The following is a 23,336-nucleotide window of genomic DNA, read 5'->3' as shown; positions in this document are numbered from 1 at the left end:
CAGTCTGAAATTTCCAGATTTTTGTCAGTAATGGAAGATTTTATATCTTTAGTTGGTTTAATTAATAATCCTTAGAAGTAATTCTTAAGTTTTGGATGTTTCAAAGTGGAGTTTTATTTGCATGCTGTTAGAGTCACTGTATTCCTCAGTTCAGAGGTTTTCTGCTAGTGAATAGTGGTCACAAGGGTCATACTATTTGTTTCTAAAGCATATACATATAGTGTTGTTCCAAAAATCTCTTATTAAGAGTATGTGGATGTTCCTTTGTCATACCAAAAACATTGCAACAGTAATGTTTCACTCAAGCAGGTGGGAGTTGTGATAATACAGTAGTAGGAGTTCACGCCCTTAACTTGTCCTGGCTTAGGAGACTACTTGTCTCGCTGATATTGTAATGCTGACAAATTCAGAAATTTATACGCACAAGTCATTTTAGATGGAGAAAATTGAAGTAAATTCTAGACCCTTCATCAAGCTCTATTCTTTCCTTCTGAATTTGTATCTGCATTGTACAAACGCTAATACTGAAATGCCTGTTCATTTCTGGAAGCTCTGTAATATATTTTAGGGGGAGCTATATTGAACTTCAGCTCTAGAGAAAACTACTTCTTACTTACATTTCTTCAATTACTTGTTTTTAAATTCCTTTTGTGTGTGGTGTGGTTTTTCTGAAGGTGCATGAAGAGTTTATCATTAACATGACAAATACTACAGTTGAGAGTTTGATCCAGAAATTTGCTGAGTCAAAAGGAACTGGCAAGGAAAGACCTGGTAAGAGATTAAAAATAACAGAGTAGGAAATGTTAATTTTAAAACTTCAGGTTTTCACTCTTAATAAAAGGTCAAACCCCTGTTTGTTAGTGTGCTGTATTTTTAAGGTACTTAGACAAAATTATGTGTTATCAATTTCTATGAATAATTTTATATCAAAACTAATGAATTCTGAGAATTTGAAATTGTATGTGTAGTATTTGTATTCATAAAGCATGGCATTTTTTTAGCTCTGAGTTCCACTATGTAGATCTTCAAGGAAGCTTTTAAACTATGTTGTTCCTTGGTACATCAGTGAAATTTGTCGAGAAACGAAGTTCCTTGCACAAACTATGCTGCATTATTTGCTGTGTGTTTCTGCATGAATTATGTTTCAGAACTTGAATATAGATTTATAGAAAAATTTATATTCAGAACAGATGTCTATACAGCTGCTTATCAAACTTTTGGAAGAATTGCATCAGTTTGATTAGTTTACAAAACTGTCCATTTGAATAAATTGTTTATAGATTGTTTCTTCACTAAGCAGCAAACTGACTAGTGCTTTCTGAATGTACTGCTTGTTGGGTGTGGTATATAACACTTTTTTAAAAAGACCATCTCACAGTACTATTTTTCTAGTGTTATAGGAGGAATAAAGAGTTTAGTACTTGGGCATGAATACACAGTCACTAGGTGTATGAATACAGGAATTCATTAGTATTGTTTTCTGTTTTCTTCAGCACTGGAAGTCCTGACTAGCATCTCTCTCCTCCAGTATAGAAGCACAAATGTCTTTTTAAAAGCAAGGATATACATAACATAGTAGATCTTAAGAATTTATATTAGATTACTAAATATTACTATTAGGTTTCTTTGTCTCTGTTAGGTGTTTTTAATATAATGTTGTTTCATATTCTTTCTGTGATCCACCAATGCTGATACCCAAGTGGGCTGAGATCAGACTGTATATGGAACAATTTTCAAACCTTTCCTGCATATTTTGCAATTTTTCAATTAAGATTAACAAAGAAAAAGTATGAACATCACAGGTTCAAGTTACATGGGTCTGAAATCAGGAAATTTAGTGGTTTTGCCTGTGTTTAGACTACCTATTGTGAGATGTCAGTCAGTAGGGATCTCCATCTTGCATTTAGGATTCTGATTCGCTGGGTTACAAAGACACTTCCTAATGTATGCTAGAGCACTCTGTATTTCAAGTCATCTGTGTTGTTAGTGTGGGTTTTTTTGCTATAAAACACAATAATTGCACAAAATACAACACTTCACTTTTTAATGGGAGAAGTTATACATGCTCTGTACATATTTGCTGCTTTACAGAGTTCTTCAAAACCTATTTGTATTCTCTGGGGCCAAATAAAAGTTTTGCCAAATTTCATTTCTTCATTTTAAAAGCAAAGTATTCTAAGGAAAGATAGCATGTTTAGCCTGGCAGTGTACGCATCCTGAATATTCTTTTCAGTGTTATTTTATTGATACCAACTTTGTAAAGTAGTCGTGGTGCAGAGGGAAAGCACATGCAAATTCAGCAGTAAAAGAATACAAATTCACAAGAAGTTGTGAAGTGTCAAAGACTAGAAACACCAACTGCCAGTAATGTTAATTATGGTTACTGTTTCTGTTATATTTTTGTATTAAGTTATAATCATACAGCTTTGACAGTTACAAAGATTTGGAAGTCAAAGTGAGGTATCAGCCATCTAAGAATGAAGTGGAAACATTCAGTGTTGTAAGGTCTGCTTTCTCTTGATTAAAAATATTCTTTTCTGCCTTTGAGGATTGCTCATAATGGAAAGGTGTTGTAACTCGTACACCAAATGTTGTGAGTTCTTGTGCATATTTATTAATTAGACTGGAGAAAGAGATGCCTTCTCAGATAAATCTAAATATTCAGTGTAAAAATTATACTGACTTGGCATACAAAACAAATGTAGAAAAGATGTTTTGTGTACTTAACTGTTGCTTAAGATTCCAGTCCTAAATCTCTTTGAAGAAAGTGCTTAAAAATCCCTTAGGACTATGTAGGCCTTCTTCCATACTATTTGTGGGCTACTATGCCAAGTTAGATTATAGGCCGCTTTCTGAAATACTGAATTTTCGGGACAAAGTAAACTAAAAAGGTAATGCATAACAAAGTATGTTAGTTTATTTCAGTATATTCTAGCTATATATATATATATTTGGAGTTCTTCATAGCAGAGTTCACTTGCTTTTTCTTTTATCTATAAAATTAAGAATTAATCTGAAATGAAGTACTGAAGAGGGCTGTTTTATTGCATGGACTATAAAAAGTTTCAGAAAAGTTTTCTAGATATATTATTTTCTTGAACTCTGACCTGCATATCTAAACTTTCTCTTTGTACAGTAATGTCCTTTGGACTAGATTTCATGGGCTCCCTCTGGTGGTTAGTTTCTGCCACCTGTAATCATAATATATAAGGACTTCTAGAGTTTTAACACTGGTTTGACTAATACAGACAACATTTCTTTCAAGCCATAATGCTTTGTGAGATGTTTAAATTGATCTATGAATTTCTTTTAAATGGCTGGGTTTTTACTGCTACCTAAATAACTTACCTGGTCAACTGTATCCACCTACTTAATACTGAATTTATTTTAAATACTTATTTAAATTTTAGTTAAGTTTTTAGTTTACAATTTTAGTAATACAGTATTTGAAGAAATTCTATTCATTGTTTCTTCCATTCAGTGTAATTAATATAGCCATGTCCATTTGCAGATATTTTAAGTGATCTAACTAAAAAAAATAGTTCAAAAAATCACTATAAAATAATGAAAAACAGCGAGTTGGCAGGACTTGCAATAACCAGTAAAGCTTCAGGTCAGAATTTAGTGTGCTCTGAACAGTTTCTAAAACCCAGAGGGACCTGAGCAAACTTGAGAAGTGGGCCTATTCGAACCTCATGAGGTTCAGCAAGACCAAATGCACCTGGGTTGGTGTATATGAGCCAGCAGTGTGAGATTGTAGCACAGAAAACCAGTCACATCCTGTGCTGCATCAAAGGCAGAGTGACCCGCAGGTCAAGGGAGGTGATTACGCCCCTCTGCTCTGGTAAGAGCCCACTTGAAGTACTACATTTGACTGTAGGGCTCCCAGCATAGGAAGGACATGGACTTGTTGGACCAGGTCCAGAGGAGGCCATGAAGGATGATCAGAGGGCTGGAGCACTTCTATGAATGCAGGCTGAGAGAGTTGGGGTTGTTCAGCCTGGAGAAGGCTCCAGGAAGACCTTATTGTGTCTTTTCAGTACTTAGAGATAAAAGTATAAAACATATATGATAAAAATATAAGAAAGATGGGGACAGACTTTTTATCAGGGCTTGCAGTGAGAGAACAAGGGTCAATGGTTTTAACTGAAAGAAGATAGTTTTAGGTTAGGTGTAAGTAAGAAATATGTTAGAATGAGAGCGGTGAAGCACTGGATGGAAGAGGTTCCCAGAGAACTTGTGGGTGCTCATCTCTGGAAACATCTAAGATCAAGTTGGATAGGGCTTTTAGCAACCTGATCTACTTGAACGTGGCCTTGCTTATTGTAGGAAATCCAAATCCAGAAATTAGCAATTTAGTCAGTAATCGAGCAGTAATGCTGGTTAAAAAACTGTTTGGCCTGTTGCTTTTGGAACTGCTGAAACCTGTTTCTTTGCCCATACAGAAAACAGTTGTCTCAAGGCTCTCGGTAACTCCAGCCATCGGAATGTTTAAGGTCATGGGTGCCAAATGGAGACATTAATTCAGGACTTCTTTTTCTTTAATCATTCTGAAATTCTTTCTGGTGAGACTATCAAACAGTCTAGAGTTAGTAAATATATCAGTGACTTAGGACAGCTATAATCATAGAAACAACTCAGTTGGAAAAGACCTATAAGATCATCAAGTCCAACCTCTACCCCAGGAGTGCCAAGACCACCACTAAAACATGTCTCTGAGGACTTCATCTAGATGTTTTTTGAACACTTCCAGGGATGGTGACTCCACCACTTCCTTGGGCAGCCTGTTCCAATGCCTGAGCACCCTTTCTGCAAAGAAATTCTTCCTAATATCCACTCTGAACCTCCTGTGGTGCAGCTTGAGGCCACTACCTCTTGTCCTACCACGTGCTACTTGAGAGAAGAGACAGACCCACACCTCACTCCATCTTTCTTTCAGGTAGTTGTAGAGAGTGGTATGGTCCCCCCTGAGCCTTCTCTTCTATAGACTAAACAAACCCACTTCTCTCAGCTGTTCCTCATCACACTTGTGCTCCAGACCCTTCACCACCTTTATTGCTTTCTCTGAAACTGCTCCAGTGACTCAGTATCATTGTAATTAGGGGCCTAGAACTGAGCACAGTATGTGAGGTGCAGCCTCACCTGTGCGCAGTACAGGGGGGTGATCACTTCCCTGGCTGTGCTGGACATGCTGTTTCTGATACAGGCCAGGATTCTATTGGCCTGCTTGGCTGCCAATTTTTAATCCAGAGAAGAACATGCCTCTCCAAGCCATGACCAGCCAGTTTCTCCAGGAGAATGCTGTAGGAGACAGTTGCAATTGTATTATAAGGTTCAAATAGACAATGTCCACAGCCTTTCATCAGCCAGGTGGGTCACCTTGTCATAGAATGAGGTCAGATTGCTTGAGCAGGACCTGCCCTTCATGAACTCATGCTGACTGGGTCTGATCTCTCTCTTTTTTTCCCCACACTTGTTGTGTGATCTCATTCAGGATGTTCTGCTCCATGACCGTCTCAAGCACTGAGGTCAGGCTGATAGGTCTGTAGTTTCCGGGGTCAAGATGTCCACTACCTCACAAGGTAGCATGTAACAAAAAAATACCCTGGCATCCTTGTCAGTGTGCTAGTGACCCTTGCCTGTTCTGAGTGAACACATTTAAGAGCTCAGTTCCTGGGAAGCAAACACATGTATTTTGAAGTCTTAAAAAATAATGGCTATTTAGCAATGTGGACTTTTCACAGGCTTCAAAACTGACCATGATGTTTACTATTTGAATGGCAAGCAAAGCAGTTTAATCTGGATTATTTACAAATCATTAATGCTGCTGACATTGAATATTCCCAGAATCATAAATCATGAAAGCTTCAATTTAGTAAATATTTTAAAAATTAGTTTTACATAGGCTTTAATTTGACTGATTTCTGATTCTGTGAATTCAACTGAATTATTATTTGATCAGAATAATGTTTCATGTGGCTGTTTGGCAGTGGTGGAAGCTTACTGCAAAGTTTGGTGTGAGTTTATGACTTACTATCAGGTCTTTTCTAATTGTTTATGTGGGCATTTTAGTCCTAAATGCCTATGTAGCAGCATACTGCTTATGTTTTTTCCAAAGTGAACACGAAGGCATTAAAGTGAGCTGCACCACAACTGGGAAGCTAATGCAAATACTGTAAGTGCACAGTCTTATTCCATGTTAATATTCCTATTTAATTACTGTGTTGTGTTAAACTACGTGTTTTCTATCTAATGCAGAAATATACAAGATGAACACGATAAAGTAAAAAAAAAAGATAATTTAAAAAGGTTTTAAATAACTGTTAATAACTCCTAAGAAATTTTAGAAACAAATTAGTCCTTTCCCAGAGATTGAGATGCCAAACAAGGGCCAGAGAGTATTGAAGCTTGCTTTGATTCAAGCTACTAGATTTTTGTGTACATAAATAATGAACTCTGCTTTGAAAGAAAAGACTTGAAACAGTGCTGGGTGTGGCATTTATTTTTTCAAAGGGTTTGGAAACCTATTTATGAACATCTGTACATGCTTATTTGTCATAGACTGCAGTGTTAGAGAAGAGCAATGGCCTGGACCCTGTAACCCAAGCTTTTTGAGGAAAACTGTAATTTAAAATTAGGCAAGCAAACACAGGAAGCTAAAGTTGGAATTAAAACCTGAAGGCACCTATCTTATCTACTTTTCTAATAAAATTGACATAAATCCTAAACTGTTCGTATTATAGTCTATCTAATATTAGTGGTCACTAAGTTGTGTTGCACAGCATCTCGCTTCTAATTAATTCATAATTTAGTAAATTATAATAGCGCAACATGATAGTACGTTATACCACCACAAGGTACCACTGGAAAAATTCTGTGTCTGATTGACTTGCCTGGTCAACTAGGTCTGTATGCCATACTCTTACTTGAACACAGATATTTATTCTGGCATTTAAAAGTGACTTCTCACTTGGCTTGTATTTGACCTTTTGTGTTCATAGTGGTTCACTGGAAGTGGATGATCTCTTCTACTTTGTCTTCATTATCATTTTTATTATTGTCCTAATTGTTACAGATCACCTGGGTGGCCTTCTGTGTCAGTAATTCATTTTTAGATTATGGATATTGATTTGTCTTCATTTTAGCAGTGTAAGATACAGTGGGGTACCCTTTGACCGGTTGTCTGAATAGTATAAGGGTAGGAAAAAGGAAGATGGACAAGCAGTAGCTAATCAAGCTAGCTGCGCAGACCTAAGCACAGATTTAGCCATAACAATAAAATTTCAAGTTCCTATCTTTTTAATAGTGTCTATAATTTAAATTCTTTATTTAATATTGAAATTTTGTTTTGAAGAGTTGCTCTCTGAGGGGAAAGGGGATATCTAGAAAAACAGTATAAGGAATGCTGTTACTATCATGAAACTTCTTCCTCAGGCTTGGATATTTAGTTTCAGGAAGTCCCTCTCTGTTTCACTATCCTAGCGGATACAGTCCTTCAGAGGATTGTGTAGTTCTGCATAATTTTGGATAGCCTGGTTCAGGAAGAACAGACAGGAGTAGAAAGTTAGGGTCTTGTCACATGCATTTCTCCCCTTTGTAAGCAGTGATTTGCAAATTATCCACATTTTATGGACAATATTGGATAATAGTATGCATATTTTGTGTCTTTAAATGCTGAGATACATTTCAAGGTCAGAGCTACACTATTTTGGGCTCCAAGTAGCTCTTTGGGCATAACTAGGAAATGTAGATTTTTGTAGTAATTCTTAATAACATGTCTCTCAATGTTTTCCTGTAGTTTCAATTTTTTTCCCCCACGATGAAGTGTCTCAAACTCACCATAAGCTGCAGGAAAAGCACACCATGAAGAAATTCACATTGACTTTCTTGGCTTATTGATGGTACATGTTTGGAAACTGTTAAAAGATGATTAATACTTCCCATTTTACAGCTGGGGTGAAGAGATGGTTAAGCATGTATACTTTTTCTTCCTTTCCCCACAAAATGAATTTTCTGTACAAATAAGTAGGAAAGGCACTTTAAAAGCACTACTAAGCAGGAAAATGGGAAGAGAAGATTTTGTCTTACTGAAAAAGATTTTTCTATCTGAAAAAAAAAAATCCAGATATTGATGAATGTATTATCCACTTCGTTCTCTTTAGGAAACAGTCCCACTAAATGCCTTAACCTCTGATAATTTCATGGGCTTAAGTTCAGTAAGAAACCATACCCATCTTGGATTACAGGGACAGTAGGTGGTTTACAGAGATGTGATTCTTTGAAGCAATCTTTAAAGATGAGGCCTAGAATTTTATAGGTTCATGTTATCTAGTATTGATAGACTTGATAAAAATGAGGAGTCAGAGAAGGACCCAAACTAGTCACACTATGTAAGGAAAAAGCAGTTGTAACAATTATTAATTTGGAGAGTCAGCAGACAGCTGTGTGTATTTGTTCCTATGTGTTATCCAGTCAGTTAACCTGTGTATAGTTCAAAACTGGCCACAGTTCACATGCTGTTTATGCAGCCAGAGAGGAAATTTACATATATAAAGCAGGAGAAGAGTAGAAAAAGATAAAAAAATGTGGATGATGAGTCTTGGGGAATGTAGTGTTCTGCAGATTCAAGTCTTAGCTGACATTAATTTTGCTGCTCACAGATACCATGCTTTCATAAATTGTAGCTGAAATCTCCAGCATTTGTTTTCATTTTCCAGTGTTTAAGTTAGTTGGATTTTTAACTTGAAATGTTGCCTTGGGTATGTGTTCAGTGTCTCTTGTTGAAAATTTTGTGTTATCTGAGCAATAAGCATTACTTTCTTTTGTAACTAAAGATGTTTGCCACCTTTTTGCTTAGAGAGAAAAAAAAAACTCTCTTCTTGCTTCTGATAAATATCTTAAATTATAGTAACTATTTTAAAGCTACTCAGATAACAATCCTCTTCTGCTTTGATTTTGTTCTGTTATCCACATGAAAATACTGCCTCTTGAAAGCAGTGCTTGCTGTATTCAGGAGTTTGTACCCATGGAACCAGAAGAGCCTGAGATGAATGTTTCCTTTGATCCCTTGTGAACTGACTGCAGGGCTGGAAGCCTAGTAGCAGAATGAGGGTTAGAACTGATTGCTTGTTTAGTAGATACTCTCCTTGTGTGTTAACATCTTAATCCAAAAAAGATACTTTGCTTGGCAGATCTATGTATGTTACTACTGATAATTGTAGTTACTAAAGCTTCCCTATCACCTCTTGTCTTTTTCGAAAGGAGTACTTGTCACCATGCTACAGTTTTCTTCTTTTTCAACATGAGCATCTTCAGGGGCTATATATCAGCTAAGCTGATATATATATATATATATATATATATATATATATATATATATATATATAATCAGCTGATATCAGCTTAGCTAAGCTGATATATATGCTCTGTATTTGTAGAATTAGATTAAAGCCTACAGTTTTATGAGGATTATTTCAGTATTTTCCCTCAGATTGTTAATAGGCCAGTTATATTTTCTGCCCTTTAATCTCTTTTTGGCAAAGTAGGCCTGACCAAATACACAAACTGACATTTGCTGTGACAGCCTGGTACTAGCATGATAAATATATCACAAATATGTTTTTACCTCAAAGAAGGTAACAGCCATTCATCTTTACTCTTTATTCCTACAAATAAGATGTGTTAGAACAAGAAGTACTTTTGCATCAGAAAAATAAAATTCTCTGTTTTATAAAACCACTTTTCTGCTTTCGACAGGTAATAAAAAGGAGAAGTTAAGTGTTATTAAAAGTAGTGTTGAGAAAACATATTTTGTCTTCCTGGCTTCTAAATCTGAAAGCTTGAAATCTTTTGATAAACATGTCACAGGATAAGTTCCTAGCAAGAAAGATTGCTTGTATATTTGTGTACATACAAAATTGACCTCTGTGATGCAGCTTGACATCTAAACACTAAAAGCAGTCATTTGTTTTGACAGCAGAATTAATTGAGGCTAAAACAGTCGAAATTCCACTTGTATCAAGCTGTTCATTAGGAGTTGCTGTCTGGCTTTATCGCTGTCAGAAAAATAACCTATTCTGCTATGATTAAATAGCAGAATGATGGTCGGTCCACTGAATTTGAGAGAGAGGTTGAATAAACTTTCTACTGCGGAAACAATTCAGAAGTGACATGCTGCTAGGGGGGTCAGAATGTGCATTGATATCCAGCTGAGCTGTCAGCTGGCACTGAGCCAGGCACGCAAGGCTTTGCCATTTGAACCAGCATGTGAAGCATATGCAGTTTAAAAAAAAAAAATTGTCCTCCTTTCATGCATGATTTACTCTAAGACAAACTTTTTTATCAAAAACAAGAATATATTTTGTTATCATATTTGTGACTACAAGTACAGATTTACAGAGTTTTTTTAAGAAGCTTGTGCTTGAAACAGATAATGTTAATGTTTCCAGTTACTTGAGAATTAGGTGTAGCTAATAAAAATTTATGTTTGGGAGGGATAATATTTCTTTCTGTCATGCATATCCCCCTTAAACTAGAAAGGAGACAGTTTGCAAAAGCAGATGCATTCTTAGTTGATTTGTTGACTTCTTGATTTGTTTACCTTTTTAGCTCTGCAGGATTTTCCAGTTAATTGATACACTTACTGGGGACTCTTTTTCAGCTTGTGACATAATATTATGTTGTTTTCCTTACTAGTAATAATAGTTGGCTTTTGTATTTGCCTTGTTTGTTTAAGAATACAAACAGAAAAATCGTGGTCCCCCTTCTGCATACACACACATTGAGGAAAGTGTGAATTATTTTATTATTTTTCCCTTAGCAAAACTTTTTCCCAGTGTCTTCCTCACAGAGATTTTGTGTAAGAGAGACACAGATAGGTTAAAAAATGTACCTCTAGGATTTTGTGGAGATACATTTTATAACTTTTTTCAAGGCAGTTGACAACATGCTCAACTGTCTTCAAGATAATTAGTGTCACCGTAGATGAATTAAGTAGCAGGTGTAAGGTTGCTATTTATAAACTCTTTTCTGTAGTTGCTTTGTGTATGCTCTGAAAATGCTGTTCCCATAGATGTGAGCTAAATATGAAGTAGATACTACTATAGCAGTAGATAAATATATAGTAATATAATTTTACAGTGTAATTACATTTTCTTCATTTCATCTTTAGAGAAGATCAGTCCTTAGCCATCCACTTTACCTCGTAGTGTATGAAAGCCCACACATTCACATGTGTCTTGTATCAAGCAAAACAGTACTTGTGTTTTCCAAACAGCCTGGGAGGTGCATCCCAAGCATCACTGGTGCTTAATTTATGTCTGTGCCACTTATTGTAAGTTATTAGATTAATTAAAATATTTCCACCTATTCAGATAATTTGGCTTTTCTGTTCTAGCAAACCAGAGCTTCCTAATTTTCAAGAATAAGAACTTACCTGCTCCTGATATAATTGCTTCAGTCTCATGTCAAATAACAGATGCCTGCTTGCATGTGTCCATAAAACCGCCATGCGTTTGCTTTTCTTCATGTCCATATCTGTCCTGACTGGTAGAATTCTGCGAGCTGCAGCAGCTTGCCCTGGAAAATGCTTTAGGATGACACTTGGTGGGAATGTTTACATACAATTAGAGGAGTTTACCAGTTTTTGCAGAATGCTAAATTCTCGTTAGCATCCTGGTAGCTAGGGTATGTATCCTTAAGTGACTGAAACACCACTTGATACTCGTATCTCTTTCTGCTATAAAGGCTAACTGCTCTAAAGGTCGTTTCATTTATACACTGTATTATTTTTGTCTGTTCTCTGTGTGTACAGTAACAAATACTTTCAAATCAATGTATGGCTGTTTGTGATGCCTAAGCCACAGTTATCATTCTCGGGATCAACGTAGTAATAGGCGGACAAGACTGTAAAAATGCTATCTTGAGCCTGAAACTATCCATCCTTAAATCAACAGAAGACTAATTCAGAGAGTTTTGCAAGCGTTGAACTAGATCTCAGCTATAGCTTTTCACCTACTCTGGCGGGTGTCTTAAAATGCCTTTTTTTTTTTCTTATATGGTGCTGCTTTAGGCCTAATATTTTATTTTGTATGCATACTAATGCTTGAGAATAGGCTTCCTTCTTGGTTTGCATTGTTGTCTTGTTAGGACAAAAAAAACCCAAAGGAAATCTTGATGTTTTGACTGCAATACTGCAGACTATCATGATCATCATTACTGCAGTATGGCAACATATAGATGGTCCTTTTCAGTGTTTTGGGCTACTGTTTGGCCGGGACTCTGGAGACTGCTTCAGGGAATACTTCAGTCCCCAACATCCGCACTATTTCCTAAATGTGAAACAGCTGCTTTTCTTACCCTGGATGTTGCAACAAGCAGTGAATCTGTGTACTTCCTTCAAAATTTTGGCCATGATAATCTTCCACATTTTGAGCTGAAATCCTTGTTGGTACTAAGCCTTTGTCTGTACTTCAATTACTGGGCACAAGTCTGTTAAAAAAACTTTCCTGCCTTACACAGGTCTGTTTAAAAAGCTTTTCTGTCTCATAGAGAAGAGGTAATGCATCCACCTTAAAATCTTTGTGTAGCTGTTAAAAAAGTTATACCTGATCATGAGTTAGTATTCTTTGACTGCATGTCTATATTAACACCTGCAGGGCAATCTCCATTAACATGAACCCACTGGAAATTTGGGAAATGGAAAGATAGCTGTTAATGATAGTTCAGAGAAGAAACATTTTGAGGATTTTTTGCAGAGATAGTGCAGATGCTTTTGTTTCCACATATAGAAATACAATGGACAATGCAGGGGAACTAATTTAGAAAGCATCCAAATTCCATATACAGATGATGTGCTTCCATAGCAGTATGTGGTCACAGTACACACTTCTGGCTTGACTACAGTAGTATTACCTCTTGGGCACAAAGACATCTGCCCACAGGAGACTCCAGCTGTTACGTAGGCTACCAAAAGCTCATCACAGCTATCCTGTTTTCCAAATTGGTTCACCACAGAATGCCACAAAAAATGTCTATTTCTGTAATGCTATTTTTATTTTAAAATACTACTCCCCAGGCAAAACATGGTATTCTTTAGAGCAGGCATATAGAGAGCAGAGCTGTTTGAAGATCTAAAGTTAGAGAACAAAAGTGTAAGAAAATTAAAAACTGCTACAAACTTTGCTTTGCTTCCACTCAAAAAGGCAAAATGTATGAATTTGCCTTTGCTGCAAGCAAATAATGCAACATGTGTTATATTGGTGGGGGTGAGTTACATGCAAATTTTACAAAACCAGCAAACATCTTCAGGCTTTGGAGGAAAATGCTGAACTTGATTATTTATTTATTTATTTATTATGTTTCCAGATTCATTAGGAACAGCCACTGGTGTCTTGAACTTCTGAGATTCCAAAGGGTGAAGGGCATTATAGAAATATGAGCTAAGTTAGGAAAAACAAGATAGGATCAAGTGATGCTTTTGAACTACAACAGATTCACAAAATTTGTTGTAAGAAAATGCTGTTTTCATTATTATAGTTTATCTTTCCTGCTGTAAAGTAGCTAATAGATGCTGGGGAGAGAAAAGGGTGTATTTGGGAGGAGAAAGTACTCCAATGATAGCTGCTCTTTTTGGTGAAGGATAAAATAAGCTAATAGGTATGATTAAGAAGAAAGTGTATTTAACATTTCCAAGTTAACTTCATAGACCTTAGTGAAAAGTGGAACCTGGCTTACTGAAATTTTTGCACAGCTTCCGCCACATCGCCATCTCAGACAATTCTTGAGTAACTGAGATTTTTCAGATTGCATTTTATAGTCTTCCCTATGAAAAAAAGAATAGATTGTTGCCACAGTGAAGTAAACCCTTTTGGAGGCAAACAAACCTTTGTTAAGCCTAATTGATAATGCTAATCTGATCTTCGTGTCTCTGTATCTCTGTACTAAGCATGAATATTTATATATTCAAATAGAAAGTTTATCAAGCTGTTTAAAAAAAGAGAGAAGGAGACCTTCAAAGACAAGTGTTAGACAAGCATTATGGACAAAATAGAGAAACTTGGATGTGGTGTTAAAATCTTTGCTTTCTGATCGTGTCAAAATTGAAAGTCGAAGATGCTGATCTGAAATGAGGAGGAGTATTTATTTTAATCATTAATATAAGAGTTTTAAAAGTCTGAGGATCAGTTGTAGTAGCTGGAAAGGGTAAAAAAAATATGGTATTCTGAAAAAGCTTGAGTATTGTTTTTCTCTAAAAATATGTTTAAGTCTCTTGTTTATAATTTTTCCTCCTGTTTTTGTTTTGGAGATGAGTGTTTGTGGTTGGTTTGGCTTTTGTGGTTTTTTTCTTGCCCAAATGGGAATATGTATAGAAGCAAGAAACAGAAGTAGTTGAATCCTCAACAAAGTGATGAAAAATGTATTGTCCTGTAGTGATGAAGAAGTAATGGATTTGTTCTTCAGCTTCTATGTTTTATGGTATTTTTCTTGCTCAATATATGTTGAACAATAGACTTTAAATTCCTAAAATAAAATGTTGAGGAAATCAGTGTGGGGATATAGACATACACAGTTCTCTAAATCCATTTTTCTGGATTCTTTGTGCTGGTTTGTGTTTTGTGAGATAACAAAATTTGCTGATTTTTTCCTGACCATCCTTACTTTATTTTACTGTGAATTTAGTGAAGAGCAAAGAAGAAAGGATTTTAAGACCAGCTTAAAACACCCATGTATTGACAATATTTAGTAGAGTGAGTAACCTGTTAGGAATTTGCATTTTGTCTTGTTATAGTGAATAATTAGACTTAGTTTTGGAAAGCAGTTTTTCCTAGCAGGTGTGTTGGAGTACATGAATGAAAGCAGTTCCTGTATTTTAGGTTTGCACAATTGCTTTACTTCCAGTTTATTTTAATTGAAATTCTTAGGATTTCAAACTCTCACCTGAGGTAGTTGCATAAGGGGGTGGAAGGAAAGATTTCGGCTGTCTTGGAGTATTTTTTCCCTGCTATCTGTAATGTGCTTATATATAACTCCCTAAAAATTATTATGGAAACCATGCTAAGACACCTGAAAAACAATGAGGGGGTTGGTGGCAGCAAGCATGGCTTCACCAAGGGCAAACTATGCCTGACCAATTTGGTGGCCTTCTATGATGGGGCTACAGAACTGACGGACAGGGGCAGAGCAGTTAATGTCATCTACCTGGACTTGTGCAAAGCATTTAACACTGTCCCACATGACATCCTTGTCTCTAAATTGGAGAGGCATCAATTTGATAGGTGGACCACTTGGTGGATAAAGGACTGGCTAGATGGTGCACAAAAAGAGTTGTGATCAATAGCTCAATGTTCAACAGGAGATCAGTAACAGGTGGTGTCTCTTAGGGCTCGGTAGCGGGATAGATCCTGTTCAACATCTTTGTCAGTGACATTGACAGTGGGATTGATGTGCCCTCAGCAAGTTTGTCAATGACACCAAGCTGTGTGATTCAGTTGATATGCTGGAGGGAAGGGATGTCATCCAGAGGGACCTTGGCATGCTTGAGAGGACTGATGCCAACTTCAGGAAGCTTAACCATCAAGTGCAAGGTTCTACACCTGGGTCAGAGCAATGCCAGGCACAGCTATAGGTTGGGCAGAGAAGAGATTCAGAGCAGCCCTGCAGAGAAGGACTTGGGGGTGTTGATCAATGACAAACTTAGCATGAGCCAGCTGCAGTGTGCACTCGCAGCCCAGAAACCAAACATATCCTGGGCTGCATCAAAAGGAGCGTGACAATCAGGTTGAAGGAGGTGATCCTCCCTTTCTACTCTGCTCTCATGACACCCCACTTGGAGTGCAATGCTTGCAGTTCTGGTGTCCTTAATATAAGAAGGACATGGAGCAAGTCCAGAGGAGGGACATGAGGATGATGAGGGGACTGAAGCACCTCCCATATGAAGACAGGCTGAGAAAATTCGGGCTGTTCAGCCTGGAGAAGAGAAGGCTGCGTGGAGACCTCATAGCAGCCTTCCAGTATCTGAAGGGGGCCTACATGCATGCTGGAGAGGGACTGAGGGACTATGGCAATAGGACATGGGGTAATGGGTTTAAACTTAAACAGGGGAAGTTTAGGTGAGATACAAGGAAGAAGTTCTTTTCTGTGAGACTGGTGAAGCACTGGAACAGGTTGCCCAAAGTGGTAAATGCTTCATCCCTGTCAGTGTTCAAGGCCAGATTGGACAGAGCCTCGAGTGACATGGTTTAGTGTGAGGTGTCCCTGCCAATGGCAGGGGCGTTGGAACTAGATGATCTTATGGTTCTTTCCAATGCTAAGCATTCTATGAATCTGTGAGTAATAAGTGCTATGTCACAGTACTGGCATGCTAAACTTTGTTTTTTGTTCTGTGGATGCCGTTTCAAGCAAATGGGCAAAATGCTTATTCTTTTAGTGTGGGCTGAAGTAATGGCACCTGCCTGCATGTGCTCTCAGTTTCCTTTGTATTTGCACAAGTGCTGGTCTGATTCTGCTATTCCGTGACCAAGGTCGTACAGAAAATAATTTTTTTTCTGCAAGTTTGCTCCTTAAAATGGCTCAAAATGGCTTAAATAAATTCTAGACCTGGGCAGATTGAAGAAGGGTTAGAACTTCACTTTGCAACAACCATTGACAGTCATCTTCTGTAAACTGCAGTGGAAAGCCATAATAATGCATTTATTTAGATAAAATACTTAACTATTACTCTCTGTTTGTTTGTTCTGTTTAATCTTAATGATTTTTTTAGATTTTTAATCTTCATATTGCTGTTTTAAAGATTCTGCATGCCACTTTTAAATAGCTATGAAGAGGAAACAAAAGAACTTACAATAGAGTCAGCAAAAGTGTGGATCTGAAAATTAGGGCTATAGCTGTGCTTTTTTTCTTTTTTAATTTTTCTTTATACAGCTCTTCTTCATAAAAAGAAGATAAATTGAAAGTTTTGAACTGATACTATACAATGGATGTAATTTTGAATGAGGACACCAACTAGGTGTTTCCTGTGGTTATAATAACATAGGTAACTGAGTAATATTTGGACAGTGTGCACTAGTTTTTTGGTTTTTCATTATGAAAGAATGAAAATATTTAATGACTTGCTGTACATGTATGAATTTGCAGTCTGTTTTACTATTGGCAGGGTAATTGTGCCTTTCAGATACCACCTAAAAATTTATAATTACGTTATCTAATATTTTCAAGAAATATTGATAGCTTATCTTCATTGTAATTTCTTTAAGGCCCTATTGAATTTGAAGAATGTAACACATCCAGTGCTGTTGAAGGTGAGTTGTTGTAGCATAGTTATTTATGTAAGAATGCTGTGGGTAAGCACCTAAAACTGTAGAGTGAAGGGCATTGAGTATTCTTTAAAGTAGAACTTTAAAATAGACTAAAAAGCAGTTTTCCTTTTGAGAAACTTCCAACAAAAATAAGACTTTATGCTCAAAAAGCATAATGTAAAAGGTCAGGGAATTTGAATGTTTCTTACAGAATATACTTTGGCTAAGACCCTGTCTTTGCAGAGGTTTGGATTTAGTTCACTTATGACTGTATTGTAACTTAATTTACAAGAGTCTAAACATGGCTGAGTCTCTTTCCATTGTTACCATGTTGTTATACCAAGTTTAATGCAGTGTTATGGTCACAGAGCCTTTCTTTCCTGGCATAGCTTATTTTGCTTAGGGATTGTTTTAAGTGATTAAGAACTGCTCTATATGTGTAAGCTATGTATTTACTTTTGGGACAGAGGAGCTGACAATATAGCTATAGCAGCCGACAACTGTTGTCAGCATTGCAGCTTAGACGTAAAAATTTCTTTGAAGCTGAGAGGATCCATTTACAGAAACTGGTTTTGTACTCCATCTGTCATTGTTTTGGGCTACATAAGTCCCAGAAAGAAAATAAATCCCAGACTAGCGTCTAAAAAATAATTTTAGAATATTCTTTAGACAATATACTATATAGATGAGTTTAAAAATACCTGTTTTGAGAAGTTTTCAGTTACTTCGTATCTAAGAGTGTGCTGCATAATGAATTTCTGTAAAGGGGAATATAATTATTTTTATTTTTTAATTATGTGCTTGAATTGTCAAATTCAAGTTGTTAAATTTTTGAAACCAAATTATTTCCACCATTTTGCTCAAAAGCATGCTGTCAGGAGTATCATGCGTCAAGATGAAGTTGTAGACTAGTTGGATCAGACACTTGTGCTTAGTCATTTCAGTCTGGCAGTCTACCTTGCTCCAGCAAAAAGGGATAGAAGCAGATATGAGCGCAACTCTGATGCAATCATTAAATGTATTTTAACTTCAGTACATTAAACGGGTATCAGAGCAGCCTTTATATTTTTTTTTCTGTACTATAGTTATATGTCCAGTGCTAAAAATGGGGAAGCAATGATAGAGTGGAGGCATGGTTCCAAACTCAGTAAGAGGAGCTAGTCTGCTAGCTGGCTACAGCACTGGGAAATCATGAATTCTGTATCATCTGTAAAGCAAAGAGACATTCTCTTTCTTTGCATGACTAGGACCCTGCTTCTTAAGAAAGACGGGCTTGCAGCTGCCTTAAACATGCAGGGAAATAACAGGGTGTTGAACTGTAGTAGCTGTGGGAGACAGGGTTCTGCTTCTGGTCCAAGTACATAGGCTATTCAGAATAAGCTGGAGCAGCAGCTCCTGTAAAGTTTCTGTGAGCAGAGTACCTTTCCTCAAAAGTGGTAGTACAGCCTTTTCTTTTTTTCCTTTTTTTTTTTGGCAGGGGTGAAGTGACAGTCTGCATACCCAACTTGGAAAGTTGGATATAAAGTGCAAATTAGTTTTATAAGGAGTTATTAATGTGTTGAATCATACTTTAATTTACTTTTTGATGGGTGCTACTTAACAACAAATTGAAATAATATTCCCTTAGTTTGGCTCCATATGTGTATGCTCTGTTAGATTTTTCTGTCTCTTGTGGCAGCATTTGAAATGTATGCTCTTTGGTATGTACCATGTTTGATGCTACTAAATACGTACATATCTCTGATATTTAAATGAAAACTGTTTGTTCCATAGGGATAAAACCACGGAAGAGGAAGCCTTTTGGTTTATCAGGAATAATGAAAAAAGAAAAAGATACTGAATCTGTGTAAGTACATTTCCATCTTGAAGGCTTATCCTGTACTTTATTGTACTAGTAAAAGTATAGGTATAAATATTAGTTGCTTCTTAAAAAAAAAAAAAAAGGGGGGTTTAGAGCAGAAGTTTAGAATGTTATAAATATGAAAACATCAGTTATTAAGATTTTTGTAACAAAAGATTTAAAAGAAATAACATAAATGTATTCACAGTAGTCTGCTCATGTTTCATCCTTTCCTGTGCGTAGATAAGTAGTTCTCCCTTGTTCTACCCATGTACAGTGTAGAGGTACAGATGAACAGTGTGGATAATGTGATCCTCATGTATGCTCCTAATAAAATAATACCTCCATACATGGAAAAAGTGCTGGAAGCCTGTGTTTGCAGCATTGAAGCTTCAGTTATTCTTTTATTAGAAAATACTTTTGTGTTAGATCTTGAAGGACAGAAAAATACTTCCATGTTTTTTCAGTACATCATGCTCACACTCATTTTTGAAAGGCCATCTCTCTTAAGTGATGTTCCAGCTATACCCTTTGCCATATTCATTGCATGTGCTCATCCTCCCATGAGTTTAAACTCTCCAAAAAGTGACTTTGAATCAAAATTCTTATAAGATGGGCTTACTGCGGTCTGTGTATTAGTAGTTGTGACCACTATGTTCCAATGTATTTTCTTCGCAATTTCTAGACGTGTTATCTCAATAGAAGCATTTAATTTAACAGAAAAATAGCCTACAATTTCACAAACTTAGCAATACAGAAATATTCTGAGAGGCAATATCTGCATACATATTTTTTAAAATTACTTTAAAAAGTCCTGTTACCAGTTTCATTTTTCTAATACGATGCTGAAAAAATAATGACCTAAGAACTGCAGGTGCTATTTATTTGCGTATACAAAATGCCTCGTAGCTGTTTCAGTATTTAATTTTGAGAGTGATACACTTCTAAACCATGCTTTTTCTTCTCTATTATGATGCCTTTAGGGCTCCAAGCTGTTGGGTTTTTTTAAGTCATTCCTCTCTGTTTCTGCCCTCTCTGTGATTTAGTCTTTCCCCCAGCCTCTCTTCTGTACTTCATTAAGCTGGAATAATTGGTGAGAGAAGAGTTGTATGTAGTGTGATTTTGATCAGCAGTAATATGAGAATACTATTTTGTTACAAAGAATTGTTTTTTTCTGATGTTTAATTTAATAAAATGCTATAAATATTTTAAGACATTCATGTTTTAAACAGCTTTAGTGCTCTTTCTTAAAGTAATTTTCTCTGGAAAGTTATTTACTATACTTTTTCTGTGACGCTAAACGGCTGTAGTATCAGATAGCAGCAAAAACATACCTTTGATCATTTTCCTTTGGCATATTTTAGTAAATTGCAAAGGAGTGATTTTGATAGTGTTGAGTACTTTATATGATTGAATTCTGTAGCTGTCAGCTTTTCTTCAATGAAATAATTGAGTTGCCACCATATGGGTTATTATTCAGGATAAGCTCATGTTATGTATGCTATAAGCCTTTTTGCAAACCAGCCATGTCTTTCATCCCAGGTCTATGACTCAATATATCCTTACTCAAGAGATCATGTTTTTCTTTGACCTGTAACACAAAGAAAATTTTGTTATGCATTGAGCATGAAAACTGGCTTCTACGCAATGTGAAATAGTTTCTGTCTTTGTATGCTTATCTATCGTAGTATCTGAATGCTTTTCTAAAATAAATTTACAATTCTAAAATACATTTACAAATACATTTTATTTAACATTGAAAGATAGTATTACTGTTTCTCCTCCAAAATGCTGGTTTTTGTGGCACAGTGATGTTATAAGAAAATACAAATCAGCTCTGATACTCTGAAGTAGGAAAAGAATTTGTGTTGCTTTCAACAAGTTGGACTGAAATTTGGTTTATACTATTTTGTTTACATACATAAAAACAATACAAAAATTAGTAGATTCTTAGGTCAAAAAGAAGGAAGTATGACGGCATGATATTGACCTGACATTGGTCATTGGTGATGAGACATTTGAACAGATTGCCCAGAGAGAAAATGAAGTCTTAAGTAACACATGCCACAGGCTTTTATAGAGATTCTTGCATTAATCCATAACTTGTGAATGAACTAAAACATGACAAAGAAACAACAGAGGATTCATTATGTTGCTGAAATGTTACTATGTCCTAAAATACATGACCTATTTTTTCAATCTTAAAAGAAAGATCATACATCTAGTGATGTAAAAGCACATCTGTCTAATACCTGATGTCCTCATTCTCCATTTCTCCAGCATCTGCGGTCTATTGAGTTTTCCTTTGTATCTCAAGAATGGATTCTGGGAGGTTCTGTTGGTGCTCCTCTGTATGGTACTAGATCTGCCATTACTTTTTGAGATCTATTAGCTTGCTAATTTTGAAAATCTTCATTATGGATTAAATTACTTGCATTGTAGTTTGCCTCACATCTTTCAAATTTCTTACACTTATGGACTTCAGACTGTCTTGTCTGCATACAGACACTTTTTTAAACCACATGTCAGGAAATCAGTTTGTTATAGTTTGCAAGAAGTCTAATACTTCCTCTTGGAGCTGTAAAATAGCTTTTAAAGTAGCTTTTTTTGTTGTTGTGAATTCAGCTTAGCCAGCAGAGGGAGGTAGGATGTAAGTCAATTATAAACTTTGTGACATATATTTTCTTTTGTGTGGGCCTTTTAGAGTATATGGGATCCTTCACCTCACTGTCAATTCCTTAACAGGCAATACTGAATTTCATATTAATGCTGCCATGATAGCAAGTTTTCATATCTTTTTTTAAATGACACTGGAGTTTTTATACTTAACTTGCTTAGACTTTCAGAGAAGATGATTTAGATTAAAATACACTTATGGGAGAGGTATCCACTCTTCTCTGTAAGTGCAGGTTTTATTATATAAAGTCGCTGTTGCTCAGTTATACTGGCATTTCTGACTTTGTCAGGTTGCAAAATAGAGGACTTGTATGCTACTCAATATTTCCATGTTCTAGAAGTGTAATTGCTTCTGCTTTTTGCAGACATTGGGGAGAATTAGTTTTATTTGTTTGGGGTTCTTTTGGTTTTTTTAAATACTGCTGCTAAAATCAAAGTTATAGTGGAAAAACGTAATACTTCTGAGTAAAGTGCTTGTAATCACTGCCTTTCAGCTGACGATGTTTTTGTTTTAAAAAGTGCTTATTAGGAGGGTATTATTACTTTTTTTTTTATCATCTTCTAGTGCTTAACTGCAACTGTGCTTGACAAACATGGACTAAGAATGAAATTCCAAAAAACGGAAGCTTTGAATTCCTCTAAGAATAGTCGTAATTACTTTGGGAACTGGTTATAGCTCAGAATGTTTTGGGGTTGCATGTGGACCATTTCATTAGGTTTGGTGACTTCTACTTAAAATGTGCACATCAGCCACAGAGTTAATTTATATTGATTTAGAATACAGTGGGGCACTCCTGGCTTTGTTTGGCTGGAATCTTTTAAGTTGGGTTTGGTTTTTTTTCACTGTGACATGGGCTTAATTTTTTCACCATTTCTTTTGAGTTTTTGTCCTGCAGTGTTTTGGGCATAAACTTTCAGCTTTTATTTAAACTTGCTTAGTTGAATGTGGTTTATTTATAGTGAAAATATTAATGGACTCTGACAGGCAAAATGGTTAATTGCAGTGTTTCAAATTAATTGAAAATATTAAAGGAAGTACCACAACTGTATGAATAAAATAATTTGCACATTTTATAATTGTATATTTTCCTTTTTTTTTTTGTTTCCTAGGGAGTGTCCAGATGCAGACTCAGTTGTAAGTAGACTTATTTCCAAAACAAATGCATATGCTAATATTATCAAGCATGGCAATCTGATTAAACTTACGTACTGTCCCTGCAATGCATTATTTATCTGATAGAGGATTTATTGTTTTGATAACATAGTTGAAATAGTCACTTTGCTCAGAACATAATCTTTAGCAATATATACAAACATGTCAGTAATACGCCTATACTTCGTAACATTTTAAGTTTTAAACAAGGTGTTTTTACTGCAAGTACTTGCTACTTTATTTTCCAAGTTAATGGTTGGCTAATAGGTTCTAAATAAAAAAAAAAAAAAGGTTTAGTTTATTGTGCACCCAAATTTGCATCATGATATTCTTTTGCTTACTACTGTTTCCTTTGAGAAATCTGTCTAATATC

General features: G+C 35.9%; 1 protein-coding gene across 2 annotated transcripts in view; it reads left to right on the top strand.

Annotated features, from left to right (window-relative positions):
* FCHO2 (FCH and mu domain containing endocytic adaptor 2) overlaps positions 1-23,336 on the top strand; it is an 85,805-nt gene that overhangs the window by 27,492 nt on the left and 34,977 nt on the right. For both annotated transcript variants that reach the window (XM_005155025.4, XM_031054255.2), the window contains exons 8-11: positions 675-771; positions 17,253-17,297; positions 19,068-19,140; positions 22,921-22,945. In XM_005155025.4, the coding sequence (XP_005155082.2) occupies positions 675-771; positions 17,253-17,297; positions 19,068-19,140; positions 22,921-22,945 (240 nt within the window). The remainder of the gene's footprint in view (positions 1-674; positions 772-17,252; positions 17,298-19,067; positions 19,141-22,920; positions 22,946-23,336) is intronic.

Source organism: Melopsittacus undulatus, chromosome Z (genome assembly GCF_012275295.1).
Source record: "Melopsittacus undulatus isolate bMelUnd1 chromosome Z, bMelUnd1.mat.Z, whole genome shotgun sequence".
NCBI classification, from domain to species: domain Eukaryota; kingdom Metazoa; phylum Chordata; class Aves; order Psittaciformes; family Psittaculidae; genus Melopsittacus; species Melopsittacus undulatus.
This window is presented reverse-complemented; position numbering and strand designations above follow the sequence as displayed.